Source organism: Coregonus clupeaformis, chromosome 8, assembly GCF_020615455.1.
Source record: "Coregonus clupeaformis isolate EN_2021a chromosome 8, ASM2061545v1, whole genome shotgun sequence".
Lineage (NCBI taxonomy): Eukaryota > Metazoa > Chordata > Actinopteri > Salmoniformes > Salmonidae > Coregonus > Coregonus clupeaformis.
The window spans coordinates 66,073,827-66,090,202 of NC_059199.1; the positions used below are offsets into that span (position 1 = coordinate 66,073,827).

Genomic DNA, 16,376 nt, shown 5'->3' on the forward strand with positions numbered 1-16,376 from the left:
AGTTATTCATGGTTTTCTCTCCGCTGGTGTCTGCCGCCACCACACACACACACTCACACACAGAACTGTTTAAGTGTCACCCTACCCTGGCAAGTATGACCATCACCCACAAAGCCGGGCAGACAGGAGCAGATATAGGCGGACGCCCCCGTGTAGCTACAACGTGCCCGCTCTGGGATGTCGCAGATATTGGTGCCCCTCTGGCAGTGGTCTATGGGACGGTCCACTTCTACAAGGGATAGGGGGGAAAGGGGGAGGCAGATTTTAGACTTGGTGGAGATAGAAATCCCCTGAATCATTTGTTTGATTAAACTAAAACCATAAAAATCAGTAGCAAATGTGAGAAAGTTCTCAGTAGACGGTTTTTCTCAATAGACTGTTTGATAGACAAATGAAAACAACAGATTAATAGACTGATATGGCATAGAAACTCTCTTAAATTGGAGCTTAAGATGAATCTATTAATGCTATGAAAAAATCTGTAAACGGTTAGTGTATTTAAGTGTGTATTAATGTTGTGTGAACTGCAACAGAGTTATATTGGGGGCCATCCAAACAAAAAACAACACAGCTGCAAACACACTTTTTCAGCACTACATACCGACACAGGTCTTGCCATCGCTGGCAAACTGGAAACCATCCACACACTCGCAGCGGAATGTTCCCGGTTGGTTGTTGCATATGGCGTGAGAACCACAGATCTCGGGCGTCTCTCTGCACTCATCAATGTCTACAAAATGAGCACATTCAATTAAATTCAAACAACTTTATTTGTCCCCTGATGGCAATTCTGTTGCACCAGATTCATGTTTACTGCAAGTCATATCAACAGCCATAATAATAATTACATTATTTCATTGCATATTTGTAATACATTATTTAATGTGATTATTTGTGTCATTTGTAGTTTATGTAGCAATATACTGTACATTACAGTATATTAATAATATGAATTATTAGTGATGAGACATTTCTGATGACATTGCTTGTTTTCCTATGCTACAGTCTGTCTCAGTCCTGCAATGGTTGTTCATCTCTTTGTGCGGTCTTCCCCTTTAGTAATGTAAAGCGTCTTTGAGTTCTTAGAAAATGCAAAATAAGTCAAATGTAATATCATGACCACTACTATGAAGATGCCATCTTACTAATATTACCTATTTTAGGAAGATCAGTCATGAAAGGTCATGAGCTGTTTTCACATCAAACGTACAGATCTAGGATCAGCTCGCCCAATCCTAACCTTCCCCCAATCCTTAGTGGGGGAAAATGCTCAACAGACCCAAGATCACTGTCTAAGTTTATTAGATAATAATGTAATAAAGTTATTACCATGCATCCTTTAATGAATTACCAGGTAAATACGTAAAATAAAGTATAACCCAAACTTCAATAGACTTTTCCCCATGTCCATTGTGCATCAGCTGCTGTAGGTTTAAGATGGTATGTATAGTGTGCAGGGCCCCTACCATAGCATTGACGTCCGTCCCCAGTGAAACCAGTGGAACACTCGCAGGTGAACTGGATGCCTTCTCCGGGTCTGCAGGCGGCATTGGTGTCGCAGCCGTGTCTGCCGGTGAAACATGGGTTCTGCTCTGGTGGGCCACCTGTCAATCAAAGCAAACGTCCATTCTCTTGAGAGGCAGCAGTGGGATCCGTGTTAGTGGGTGATGCCATCAATGACTAGTTCAGGGTTAGTTCTGATGTTATAGCTAGAATTTAAGTGAAATAGTTGCAGTAAATATGGTAGGGACCAATTGGTTAGACAAACAGCAATTCACTTATAGGTTACATGTAGTCCTTCAGTAAGGCTTTTGTGAGGCTGTTTTCAGATTATGAATTTTGTAAATCAAGGGATCAGGGGAGTTCTACTTTGGTGTTACTTAAGTGTCTTTGGATACTTCAGTCTGAAAAGTCTGAAAAACCACAGTATATAGTACTACAACCTGAAATGAATAGATTCCTAGTAACCCTCACGTTAGTTATTGTTGAAAATGGCTGTTGAATAGCTGGACAATATGTTGTGACATCACACACACCAACACACACATAATGTCTCTGTTTTGTAGACACAGGCATGTAAGACACCTCTCCTGGCTGTTAGAGGGGATGTGCCGACCGCTTATCAGACAGCTGCTTATTAGGGGAGGGGGGATGTTTGAAGTCCCTGCTCCTCCAGACCCCATTGCATCCTCACAGGAAACTCGGCACAGATGTTCCACTTTTGCCAATAAACTCCAGCTGAGTCAAGTTTGCTTGCATAACCTACCCCCGGCCCCCTGACCGCCACCCCCGGCCATCCCCTATGTACCTTTACCCCTCTCCCGGTGCCTTCCTCTTGCCCTCCCCCACTCTCCCCCTTCTTCTTACACCTCCAACCTGCAGTAAATTACCTTGTGTGAACTGAAGCACGGCCCCTTGTTTACCTTAGCCGCTATCTTTTACCCTGTCAAGGGTTTGGGTGTCTTTGAAGGGCCAGCTGAGGAAATACTTGGTTTTGGTTTACCTACGGATAATGTTACACTATAGATAATGACTATTCATTTGGCTCGCATTCCATACTGTGTATAGTCAGGAATTCAAACGCTCTTGAAGAGAAATGTATGTAATACGATGGTCCATTGAGACAACAAATGAGCGGTAACAACATCACCCAGATGTCTAAAGAAGACACACTTATGAGTAGAGACAGAAGAATCTGTTGGGGAAATGTATACATGAACAAACTACGGCCCGCAGGTCGAATTCGGCCCAGCACCTTCCCTCTTCCTGCCCCGCGGGCCATAGTTTGCCCATGTATGATTAACACTGTTGTTTGCATGTTTCAGAGATAATACTGTTGCTATCAATGTTTGTGGAATAATTTGAGTTGATTCTAAATGATTGCCCAAGTATTTTGGAAGGCTTCATAGTCATATAATGAGGCATGGAGATTTAGTATATTTAGAATTTTAGTAGGATCCCCATTAGCTACAGCCAAAGCTGCAGCTACTCTTCCTGAGGTCCACACAAAACATGGTATAATAATATATAACATTAATAGACAATTACAGCTGAAGGACATAACTACATAACATGACATAATACATAACGTTCATAGACAGGTACAGAACTACATACATTTAAAATAAGAATACACACACTTTCATATTCTTATGCCTTAGGAATCCATGTAACATGTGCTCATAACAAAGGCTACACTGCAGTTATCCATTTCGTTACAGTTGCTTACTGTTGCAATTGCAGGTCCTGATCCTAATCTCTTAGAACCAGCTGTTCTGTAAACATCAGCAAGAATCTCACAACATTAGGAACCACCAGTGTCCTTGGTTTTCCCGTTTGACGTCAATACGCTTCATAATAATAATGTGATTCATAGATGCAAGTGCAACGAAAACGACAATGGAAATGCTACAATTCTTCCAGTTAAGGCTTCAACCACAGTTTTCACCCTAGCAACCATGCCATTCAGCTCATAAATGAGCTACGGATGGAGTTTCCTCCTCGCTTCAATTTAATCCTTCATCTCAGCAACCGTATTGAGTTTCCTCCAGCTAAAGTGTAAATGTAATCCTTCACTTTAGCTACATATGTGGACTTTTTAGAGATCCATCCCTCCACTCCGTTCAATAAATTGAACAGTCATCATCAGATTGGGGCTTCTACGAAGTCTTTCACCCCCTGATCATAGCAATGAGCTACAGATGGAGTTTCCAACCCGCTAAGGCTTCAATTTAATCCTTCACCTCAGCAACCGTGTTGAGTTTCCTTTTAATCCTTCCCTTTAGCTACATACGTGGACTTTTTAGAGATCCATCCCTCCACTCCGTTCAATAAATTGAACAGTCATCATTATCATCAGATGGGCTTCACATATGTCCATCGCCCGGTCTAGTGCATAGAAATGAACTAAACCAAACATTTGCCGTGTTACAGTCTATCCGCCCATAAAGGGCTAGCTAAGGTATAGTGTGTGGCCTTTGGACATAAAATGAATAAAGTCCCCTTGATATGGAGTTTCGTCCGAGTCTCTTATGGAGTTTCGTCTGGTTCTCATAAACTTGTTTTGCATTTCCATTGTCATTCCCCGCACCACACTCACACACAGCAGCATCCACCAGTCACAAAATAAGAATACACTTTCATACACTTCAATAAAACTTGGCTCTACTGACTAACATCAGTAAGCTGACCAGACCAGTAAGTCCTTACTCTGAGGTTTTGCTTACAATTGCTTTCTCTGAGCAGTCCTTGATATCCTGATGCCAAGGGCACATCTTATCTTTAACTTTAACTCAAATACAAGATGTGCTAGGGAGGGAGATGCTACAGCTATTTAGGTCAGAGGGTTTGTGATGTGCTGTTTAAATAATTTATTTAAACTACTTTTGCTTGCTTGAGTGATTTGAGATGGGAGGGAGTTCCATGTTATCATTGCCTTGAATTTGTTTTGGCTTTAGGGACTATGAAGAGACCTTTAGTTGCATGCCTTGTGGAATATGAATGTCTTTCAGAGCTGTAAGTTAGTTGATTGAATAGATGTTTTGGAGTTTTTAACACATGAATATTTCTAACAAAATTGAGAAGTGATGCAGACAATGTCTCTTGTACTTTGAGCCAGGAAAGGTCAACATGCATTTAGTTGACATTAGCTCTCTTGGAACATTGCAGGGCAAGACATGCTGTTCTGTTTTGAGCCAGCTTTAGCTTTATTTTGTCTTTCTTTGCAGCACCTGACCATATTACTGGGCAATAGTCAAGATATGATACAACTACAGCCTGTATGACTTGTTTGGTTAGTTGTGGTGTTAAGAATGCTGAGCATCTCCTTATCACAGACAGGCCGCTCCCCATCTTGTCAACAATTGAATCAATATACATTGACCATGACCATTTACAGTCTAAGTTGACACCAAGAAGTTTAGTTTCCTCAACTTGTTCTATAGTCACATCTTTCATAACCAGAACCATCTTAGGTCTAGAGCTTAAAGGGATACTTTGGGATTTTGGCAATGAGGCCCTTTATCTACTTCCTCAGAGTCAGAGTTAGAGTTGCAGTGATTTCACTAGCTGTATCCGCTGATGTGTATAGGGTTGAATCATCAGCATACATAGACACACAGGCTTTGTTTAAGGCTAGAAAACAGTAATGGGCCTTGTGGAATTCCATACTTTACATGTATTACGTTAGAGAGGCTTCCATTGAAGAAATCCCTCTGAGTTCTATTAGATAGATAGCTTTTAATCCGCGATATGCGTGTAAAAGCATAACACATATGTTTCTCCACTAACAGATTATGGTCAATAATATCAAAGGCTGGACTGCAATCTAACAGTACAGCTCCCACCATCTTCTTATTATCAATTTCTTTCAGCCAATCATCAGTAATTTGTGTCAGTGCAGTACATGTAGAATTCCCTTCTCTATAGGGATGCTGAAAGTCTGTTGTTAGTTTGTTCATAAATAAATAAATAACATTGTATCTGGTCAAAAACAAATTATTTCCAAATGTTTGCTAGAGCCAGCAGTAGACTTATTGATCTGCTGTTAGAACCAGAAAAGGGTGCTTTACCATTCTCGGGTAGCGGAATGACTTTAGCTTCCCACCAGGTAAGAGGTAGAGGTAGAGTACCTGAGGTAGAGTATCTTATGATAAGCTGTAGACCACACTATTTACCAAGAGAGTTTTCATCTATATTTTTCATAGCTGTCTATTTACCACCACAAACCAATGCTGGCATTAAGATTGCACTGAATGAGCTGTATAAGGCCATAAGTCAACAGGAAAACGCTCATCCAGAGGCAGCGCTCCTAGTGGCCGGGGACTTTAATGCAGGGAAACTTAAATCCGTTCTACCTAATTTCTACCAGCATGTTAAATGTGCAACCAGAGGAAAAAAAACTCTAGACCACCTTTACTCCACACACAGAGACGCATACAAAGCTCTCCCTCGCCCTCCATTTGGCAAATCTGACAATAACTCTATCCTCCTGATTCCTGCTTATAAGCAAAAACTAAAGCTGGAAGCACCAGTGACTCGGTTAATAAAACACATTTACGTCATTTAGCAGACGCTCTTATCCAGAGCGACTTACAGGAGCAATTAGGGTTAAGTGCCTTGCTCAAGGGCACATCGACAGATTTTTCACCTAGTCAGGTCGGGGATTAGAACCAGCGACCTTTTGGTTACTGGCACAATGCTCTTAACCACTAAGCTACCTGCCGCCCAAAAATGTGGTCAGATGACGCAGATGCTAAGCTACAGGACTGTTTTGCTAGCACAGACTGGAACATGTTCCGGGATTCTTCAGATAGCATTGAGGAGTACACCACATCAGTCACTGGCTTCATCAATAAGTGCATCGATGATGTCGTCCCCACAGTGACCGTACGTACATACCCCAACCAGAAACCATGGATTACAGGAAACATCCGCACTGAGCTAAAGGGTAGAGCTGCCGCTTTCAAGGAGCGGGACTCTAACCCGGACGCTTATAAGAAATCCCGCTATGCCCTCCGATGAACCATCAAACAGGCAAAGAGTCAATACAGGACTAAGATTGAATCGTACTACACCGGCTCTGACGCTCGTCGGATGTGGCAGGGCTTGAAAAATATTACAGACTACAAAGGGAAGCACAGCCGCGAGCTTCCCAGTGACACAAGCCTACCAGACGAGCTAAACCACTTCTATGCTCGCTTCGAGGCAAGCAACACTGAAGCATGCATGAGAGCACCAGCTGTTCTGGATGACTATGTGATCACGCTCTCCGTAGCCGATGTGAGTAAGACTTTTAAGCAGGTCAACATTCACAAGGGTCGCAGGGCCAGACGGATTACCAGGACGTGTACTCCGATCATGTGCTGACCAACTGGCAAGTGTCTTCACTGACATTTTCAACATGTCCCTGACTGAGTCTGTAATACCAACTTGTTTCAAGCAGACCACCATAGTCCCCGTGCCCAAGGACACTAAGATAACCTGCCTAAATGACTACCGACCCATAGCACTGACGTCTGTAGCCATGAAGTGTTTGAAAGGCTGGTCATGGCTCATATCAACACCATTATCCCAGAAACCCTAGACCCACTCCAATTTGCATACCGCCCCAACAGATCCACAGATGATGCAATCTCTATTGCACTTCACACTGCCCTTTCCCACCTGGACAAGTGGAACACCTACGTGAGAATGCTATTCATTGACTACAGCTCAGCATTCAACACCATAGTGCCCTCAAAGCTCATCACTAAGCTAAGGATCCTGGGACTAAACACCTCCCTCTGCAACTGGATCCTGGACTTCCTGACGGGCCGCCCCCAGGTGGTAAGGGTAGGTAACAACACATCTGCCACACTGATCCTCAACACAGGGGCCCCTCAGGGGTGTGTGCTCAGTCCCCTCCTGTACTCCCTGTTCACCCATGACTGCATGGCCAGGCACGACTCCAACACCATCATTAAGTTTGCCGACGACACAACAGTGCTAAGCTTGATCACCGACAACGATGAGACAGCCTATAGGGAGGAGGTCAGAGACCTGGCCGTGTGGTGCCAGGATAACAACCTCTCCCTCAACGTGACCAAGACAAAGGAGATGATTGTGGACTACAGGGAAAAAAAGAGGACTGAGCACGCCCCCATTCTCATCGACGGGGCTGTAGTGGAACAGGTTGAGAGCTTCAAGTTCCTTGGTGTCCACATCGCGAACGAACTATCATGGTCCAAACAAACCAAGACAGTCGTGAAGAGGGCACGACAAAGCCGATTCCCCCTCAGGAGACTGAAAAGATTTGGCATGGGTCCTCAGATCCTCAAAAAAAATTATACAGCTGCACCATCGAGAGCATCCTGACTGGTTGCATCACCGCCTGGCATGACAACTGCTTGGCCTCTGACCGCAAGGCACTACAGAGGGTAGTGCGTACGGCCCAGTACATCCCAAACTTCCTGCCATCCAGGACCTCTATACCAGGCGGTGTCAGAGGAAGGCCCTCAATATTGTCAAAGACTCCAGCCAACCTAGTCATAGACTGTTCTCTCTGCTACCGCACGGCAAGCGGTACCGGAGTGCCAAGTCTAGGTCCAAAAGACTTCTCAACAACTTCTACCCCCAAGCCATAAGACTCCTGAACAGCTAATCATGGCTACCCAGACTATTTGCACTGCCCCCCCACCCCATCTTTTTACGCTGCAGCTACTCTGTTAATTATTTATGCATAGTCACTTTAACTCTACCCACATGTACATATTACTTCAACTACCTCAACTAGCCGGTGCCCCCGCACATTGACTCTGCACCGGTACCCCCCTGTATATATAGCCTCCCTACTGTTATTTTATTTTACTTCTGCTCTTTTTTTCTCAACACTTTTTTGTTGTTGTTTTATTTTACTTTTTTATTAAAAATAAATGCACTGTTGGTTAAGGGCTGTAAGTAAGCATTTCACTGTAATGTCTGCATCTGTTGTATTCGGCACATGTGGCCAATACAATTTGATTTGATTTGAGGTATGAAAATGGTTTTTCTCTCCAAGTTCATATTGAAGATGTGAGAAATAAGAGCGGCAACATATTCCGCTACTATCCTCAGTTGCTTTCCATCTAAGTTGTCAATACCAGGTGGTTTCTCATTATTGATGGCCAGCAACAATTTTTTCAACTCTTCCACGCTAAGTTTATGACATTTAAATGTACCTTGCTTTTCTTTCATAATTAAGTATTTTATGCATGAATATGATGGCTCACAGTTTGTTGTTGGCATTTCATTCCTGAATTTGCCCACAATGCCAATTAAGTAGTTGTTGATATAATTGACCACATCACAGGGTTTTGTGATGAATGAGCCATCTGATTCAATAAAATATGGTGTTGAAAGTCTTTCTGCCTATAATTTAATGTTCTCCAAAGCTTTTTTTCATAATATTTTATATATTTTATCATAGTTTCATAATACAGTTTCTTCTTCTTTTCGTTTAGTTTAGTCACATAATTTCTAAATTTACAGTAGGTTTGCCAATCAGATGTGCAACTAGACTTACTAGCCACTCCACTCTTTTTTTCAGTTCCTCATCAGTCCACGGCGCCTTAGCAGTTCTAACAGTCTGTTTCTTAATAGGTGCATGTTCATCAATAACTGGAAGGAGCAATTTCATAAATGTATTGCAACGTCTGGATGCTCACCATTACACACATTTGACCAAATCAATCTTCTTTACATCTTCAGCATAGGAATCACTACAAAAATGTGTATGATCTCTTAAACACTATTTTAGGCCCTGCCTTTGGAACTTTGGCTTTTCTGGATACAGCTATTATATTGTGGTCACTACATCCAATGGGTGTGTATGCATCTTTAGAACAAAGTTCTGCAGCATTACAAAAAATATAATCAATACACGTGGATGATATACAGTAGTTCCTGTACTGTTTGTAAACACCCTGGTAGCTTGATTAATAACCTGAAGCAGATTACAGGCATTGGTTACAGTAAGAAGTTTCTTCTTGAGAGGACAACTTGATGAAAACCTATATTTTTAGGTCACCCGGAAAATAGACCTCTCTGTTAACATCATATACACTATCAAGCATTGCACACATATTATCCGGATAATAAATGTTAGTACTTGGTGGCCAATAGCAGCACCCCAAAAGAAGAGGCTTTAGATGAGGCAGGTGAACCTGCAACCACAACACTAGAACAACCTTTGGCACGAGATGTTCTCTGAGCTTCACAGGACTTTGGCTCTGAACATACAGTGCATTTGGAAAGTATTCAGACCCCTTGACTTTTTCCACATTTTGCGTTACAGCCTTATTCTAAAATTGATTTATTTTTTATAATCCCTCATCAATCTACACACAATACCACATAATGACGAAGCAAAAACAGGTTTAAAGATCTGAAATATCACATTTACATAAGTATTCAGACCCTTTACTCAGTACTTTGTTGAAGCACCTTTGGCAGAGATTACAGCCTTGAGTCTTCTTGGGTATGGGGCAACAAGCTTGGCACACCTATATTTGTGGAGTTTCTCCCATTCTTCTCTGCAGATCCTCTCAAGCTCTGTCAGGTTGGATGGGAAGCATCACCGCACAGCTATTTTCAGGTCTCTCCAGAAATGTTCGATTGGGTTCAAGTCCAGCCTCTGGCTGGGCCACTCAAAGACATTCAGAGACTTGTCCTGAAGCCACTCCTGCATTGTCTTGGCTGTGTGCTTAGGGTTGTTGTCCTGTTGGAAGGTGAACATTCGCCCCAGTCTGAGGTCCTGAGTGCTCTGGAGCAGGTTTTCATCAAGGATTTCTCTGTACTTTGCTCCGTTCATCTTTCCCTTGATCCTTACTAGTCTCCCAGTCCCTGCCGCTGAAAAACATCCCCACAGCATGATGCTGCCACCACCGTGCTTCACCGTAAGGATGGTGCCAGGTTTCCTCCAGGCGTGACGCTTGGCATTCAGGCCAAAGAGTTCAATCTTGGTTTCATCAGACCAGAGAATATTATTTCTCATGGTCTGAGAATCCTTTAGGTGACTTTTGGCAAACTCCAAGCGGGATGTCATGTAGGTTTTACTGAGGAGTCGCTTCCGTCTGGCCACTCTCCATAAAGGCTTGATTGGTGGAGTGCTGCAGTGATGGTTGTCCTTCTGGAAGGTTCTCCCATCTCCACAGAGGAACTCTGGACCTCTGTCAGAGTGACCATGGGGTTCTTGGTCACCTCCCTGACCAAGGCCCTTCTCCCACAATTGCTCAGTTTGGCCGGGCGGCCAGCTCTAGGAAGAGTCTTGGTGGTTCCAAACTTCTTCCATTTAAGAATGATGGAGGCCACTGTGTCCTTGGGGAACTTCAATGCTGCAGATATTTTTTGGTACCCTTCCTCAGATCTGTGCCTTGACACAATCCTGTCACGGAGCTCTATGGACAATTCCTTTGACCTCATGGCTTGGGTTTTGCTCTGATATGCACTGTCAACTGTGGGACCTTATATAGACAGGTGTGTGCCTTTCCAAATCATATCCAATCAATTGAATTTACCACAGGTGGACTCCAATCAAGTTGTAGAAACATCTCAAAGATGATTAATGGAAACAGGATGCAACTGAGCTCAATTTCAAGTCTCATAGCAAAGGGTCTGAATACTTATGTAAATAAGGTAATTCTGTTTTGAAAATTTATAAAAACCTGTTTTCGCTTTGTCATTATTGGGTATTGTGTGTAGATTGATGAGGAAAAATATCTATTTAATCCATTTTAGAATAACGCTGTAACGTAACAAAATGTGGAAAAAGGGAAGGGGACTGAATACTTTCCGAATGCACTGTATACAGAGACACCGCCCCCATATTTATTATTGTCTCTTCTATGGATGTTATAACCCTGTATTGCTACTGCTGTGTTGTCAAATGAAGTATCTAAGTGAGTCTCAGTGATGGTTAATATACACTATATATACAAAAGTATGTGGACAACCCTTCAAATTAGTGGATTCGGCTATTTCAGTCACACACGACTTTCAACGTGGCACCGTCAAAGGATGTCACCTTTCCAACAAGTGAGTTCGTCAAATTTCTGCCCTGCTAGATTTGCCCCGGTCAACTGTAAGTGCTGTTATTGTAAAGTGGAAACGTATAGGAGCAACAACGGCTCAGCCGTGAAGTGGTAGGCCACACAGGCTCACAGAACGGGACCGCGGAGTGCTGAAGCGCGTAAAAATCGTCTGTCCTCGTTTGCAACACTCACTACCGAGTTCCAAACTGCCTCTGGAAGAAACTTCAGCACAATAACTGTTCGTCGGGAGCTTCATGAAATGGGTTCTCTGGAGTGATGAATCATGCTTCATCATCTGGCAGTACGACGGACAAATCTGTGTTTGGTGGATGTCAGGAGAAGGAGAACGCTACCTGCCCATATGCATAGTGCCAACTGTAAAGTTTGGTGGAGGAGGAATAATGGTCTGGGGCTGTTTTTTATGGTTCGGGTTAGGCCCCTTAGTTCGAGTTAAGTGAAATCTTAACGCTACAGCATACAATGACATTCTAGACGATTCTGTGCTTCAACTTTGTGGCAACAGTTTGGGGAAGGCCCTTTCCTGATCCAGCATGACAATGCCCCCGTGCACATAGCGAGGTCCATACAGAAATGGTTTGTTGAGATCGGTGTGGAAGAACTTGACTGGCCTGCACAAAGCCTAAACCTCAACCCCATTGAAAACCTTTGGGATGAATTGGAACGCCGACTGCGAACCAGGCCTAATCGCCCAACATCAGTGCCCAACCTCACTAATGCTCGTGGCTGAATGGAAGCAAGTCCCTGCAGCAATGTTCCAACATCTAGTGGAAAGCCTTCCCAGAACAGTGGAGGCTGTTATAACAGCAAAGGGGGGACCAACTCCATATTAATGCCCATGATTTTGGAATGGGATTTTCGACGAGCAGGTGTCCAGATACTTTGTAGTGTATGAATGCTACCTGAGGTTAGCAAGTTATTGATTTCATTAACCTTATTTCTTAGACTGCATATATTAATATGGACTATTTTTTGCCCTTTCCTGGGTATCTTATTAGAGATAGACATAATATGGGAAACCACAAACAAAGCATGCCGTCAATCAGGGTGCAGGGGTTAGGCTATGAACCCATCTGCTTGGTTCTCTCACCCCTTCCAGGCTTTTGGGTGGGAGTGAGGACAATGAGCCTGTCGTTACGGATGTAAGCAATGTCCCCACGCTCTCTGGCAGCTTTCATAGCTGGGATCAGTTTCAGAGTAGTCCTCGTTGAGGAAGATGTTGGTTCCTCTCAAGTTCTTGGCTCTCTCCATAACAGCCACCTTGTCTTTGTACCGCAGGAACTTTACCACTATCAACCTAGGTCTGTCACCTGGGCCAGAGATAGGTTTTCCAATCCTATGGTCGCACTCCACCTCACTCTTCTTATGATCTATCTGCAGCTTTTCATCAATAATCTTTCTCACTTTCTCCTCAGACTCTGTCCAGGTCTTGTGTGGAGACTGGGATTCCACCCACAACAATGTAATGTTGCCTTGATTGTTCTTCTTGGTACTCCTTTTTGCCTGTCATTATTAACATCGATCATACGATCTTGTTGCAAATCCACACATGGCTTCCACCACCATTTAAATGTAAGCATCAGGTGTCTCGTCTTACAGCCACATCCAGCCAAACATAGAGGATAAGCCATATGTAGCCGGAAAGTTAGTAGAAAGATAGCAGAACATTAGCACAACGTTAGCTGAAGATGATCAGTATTTACACGATAGGCTATACTCACTGAGGATGGGCCCAATCCTGTTAGCAGAGGGTTAGCAAAACATTAGCAGAATTTTAGCAGAAGGTTAACACAACTAGCAGAACTTTAGCGGAACATTAGAAGAATGTGAACACAACTAGCAGAAAATAAGCACAAGGTTAGCATAACATTATAGGAGAACATGAACAAAGATTCGCTGTAACACAAGAGGTTCTACTCACTGTGGATGGAGCCAATCTTGTTGCTCATAGCGTAGCGGATCAGCTGGTTGCCCGAGTCGTACATGACGAAGATCTGGTCGACGCTGAGCTGCTGGGTAGGCTGCACGGCCCTGACCGCCTCGTCATGGGGACAGCTCTGGTAGGTGATGGTCTGACGCCACTGGTAGGTCTTGGTCTGGACGCTGCCGTCCGGTAGGCTCACGGTGTAGTCACGGTTGGAGGAGGAGGTGATCACTGAAGAAATGGAGTGTTATATATTTTTTCACAGTTTGTTGCGTTACAAAGTGAGATTGAAAAATATTTCATTTGGATTTGTTGTCATTGATCTAGACAAAATAGTCCATAATGTCAAAGTGAAAAGAAAATTCAACAAATGTTTTCAAATTAATACAAATTCTATAACTAGAATATAGTTGTTGCATTAACATTTAGGCAAGCCTAAATTAGTTCAGGAGTCAAATTTGTTGACATTAATATTTTATGACTACCCCTTCCTCTCTCCCCCATACATACAATATCTGTAAGGTCCCACAGTCAAGTGTTGAATTTCAAGCACAGATTCAACTACAAAGACCAGATAGCTTTTCCAAAGCCTTATAAAGAAGGGCAGTGATTGGTAGATGGGTCACAATAACAAATCAGACATTGAATATCTCTTTAAGCATGGTCTAGTTAATAATTATGCTGTGGATGATGTATTGAACCACCCAGACACATCAAACATACAGTCGTCCTTCTGAACTTAGCTGCAGGACAGGAAGGAAACTGCTCATGGATAGTCCAAAACATGTATCCTGTATGCAATCAGGCAAAAAAAAACTACTGCAATAAAAGCACGCAAAGGAATATACTTTTTGGCCTAAATGGAAAGCCTTATGTTTGGGGCAAATCCAACACAACACATCACTGAGTAATTGCCTCCTTATTGTCAAGCATAGTGGTAGCTGCATCATGGTATGGGTATGCTTGAGGCAAAGACTGTGGAGTTTTTCAGGATAAATAGAAACAGGATGGAGCTAATCACAGGCAAAATCCTAGAGGAGACCAAATCTACACTGGAGTTGCTTACCAAGTTACAGTTTTGACTTAAATCTGCTTGAAAATCTATGGCAAGACTTGAATATTTCTGTCTAGCCATGATCCAACACCTTGACAGAGCTTGAATAATTTAAAAAAGAATAATGGGCAAATATTGCACAATCCAGGTGTGCAGAGCTCTTAGAGCATTTACCCAAGAAGACTCGCAGCTGTAATTGCTGCCAAAAGTGTTTCTAAGACTATGTGTCTCATGAAAAGAATAGGATAGACTTCTATCTGGTCGCACGTAAGAGCACTTTGACTAATAACAACATTGGGATGAATGCTGAACTTTCTTATGTGATTTGATGTACTACAAACTGTGACAGTGTCGAGTTCCAGGATTGGGGTCAATTCCATTTAAACTCAGGACATCAAAATAATTTTAGTTTACTTCCTGAATTGACTCAATTGAAATGGAATTGACCCCAAGTCTGCATTCCAAGTTATATTGGTGTGGTCATAACTTACGGTTGCTGCCATATTGGTAGATCTCCTTGTAGGGGTCGATCTGGACAGTGGAGCCGCGGGGGACCTCGGGGAGACGGCCCTTCAGATTGGTGCTCACCACCAGGTGGTCGTGCTCGTCGATGCCCTTGAACTCCTGCTTGATAGTCAGCCTCTCGTTGCCCGGTAAGAAGGTCACCTCGGCCTGCCTGGAGAACACGCCACCTGGAGGGGGAGCAGGGGGGTTGAGGGTGTTTGTGTGCGTGTGTGTGTGTGAGCAGAGATGGGGTGGGAGAAGGAAAGAGAGAGACAACTAAATCTTTGCTTATTTGAGCTGTTCTTGCCATAATATGGACATGGTATTTTACCAAATTGGGCTATCTTCTGTATACCCCCCTTACCTTGTCACAACACAACTGATTGGCTCAAACGCATTAAGAAGGAAAGAAATTCCACAAATTCCAGGTGACTATCTCATGAAGCTGGTTGAGAGAATGCCAAGAGTGTGCAAAGCTGTTATCAAGGCAAAGGGTGGCTATTTGAATAATCTCAAATATAAATAATTCCATATGTGTTATTTCATAGTTTTGATGTCTTCACTATTATTCTACAATGTAGAAAATAGTAAAAATAAAGAAAAACCCTTGAATGAGTAGGTGTGTCAAAACTTTTGACCGGTAGTGTATGTGAAATGTCCAAAAAAAGGTATGCTTTAAATGCCAGGATGTCATACTCATTTCGGCTTTTAATCTAGTAGAATTCGCTGCACACTATTGAGGAATAGAATCGTCTTTCGAGACCAACGTGTGTTTGACAACAGCTGATAATCAGCTGAGGGGACACACTGTACCAAAATGAACGAATGGCGGGAATCAATGCAATTGTGCATTAGATTACACATTCTCAGTATGGATGAGCCTAGTATGCTGATATTTGTTGCTTACTGCATTCGTTTTTACTAAACAGTATGCTCTTAATAGTATGTAGTACTATTAATACACAGTATGCAGTTTAAGTAAGTAGTAGGCAAGCCAGATTTCGGACATGGCCTCTGACTATACAAAAAATATGTAATTCAAAGAGAGCAAATAAATCAAGCTAATTAAACTTAACTTGAAAAAATGTTGACCTAAGCAGCAATCCCACAGCGGTCATTCACACCTCAATCTTTGAAGGACATCTCATTAGACCACAGCAAACAAAGCCCCAAGCCCCAGGCGCCTTTGCTACAATGGAAGGAGCAGTAAAACCAAATGCAACCCAATACACATGAGAAAAGCCAAATGTATTCAAATCAACTGCTGCCTTCTTAATGACACTATGGCACTTTCTCAACTGTTTTTCCTTGATTCCTTGATGATTCGTCG

The 16,376-nt window shown here is 42.8% G+C and overlaps 1 protein-coding gene across 2 annotated transcripts in view; it reads right to left on the reverse strand.

The window, feature by feature from the left end:
• Positions 1–16,376, reverse strand: part of LOC123491420 (nidogen-1-like) — a 55,478-nt gene that overhangs the window by 16,867 nt on the left and 22,235 nt on the right. For both annotated transcript variants that reach the window (XM_045222159.1, XM_045222158.1), the window contains exons 7-11: positions 15,034–15,234; positions 13,486–13,719; positions 1,467–1,604; positions 602–730; positions 86–229 (exon numbers count right to left, since the gene is read on the reverse strand). In XM_045222159.1, coding sequence (XP_045078094.1) covers positions 86–229; positions 602–730; positions 1,467–1,604; positions 13,486–13,719; positions 15,034–15,234 — 846 coding nt within the window. The remainder of the gene's footprint in view (positions 1–85; positions 230–601; positions 731–1,466; positions 1,605–13,485; positions 13,720–15,033; positions 15,235–16,376) is intronic.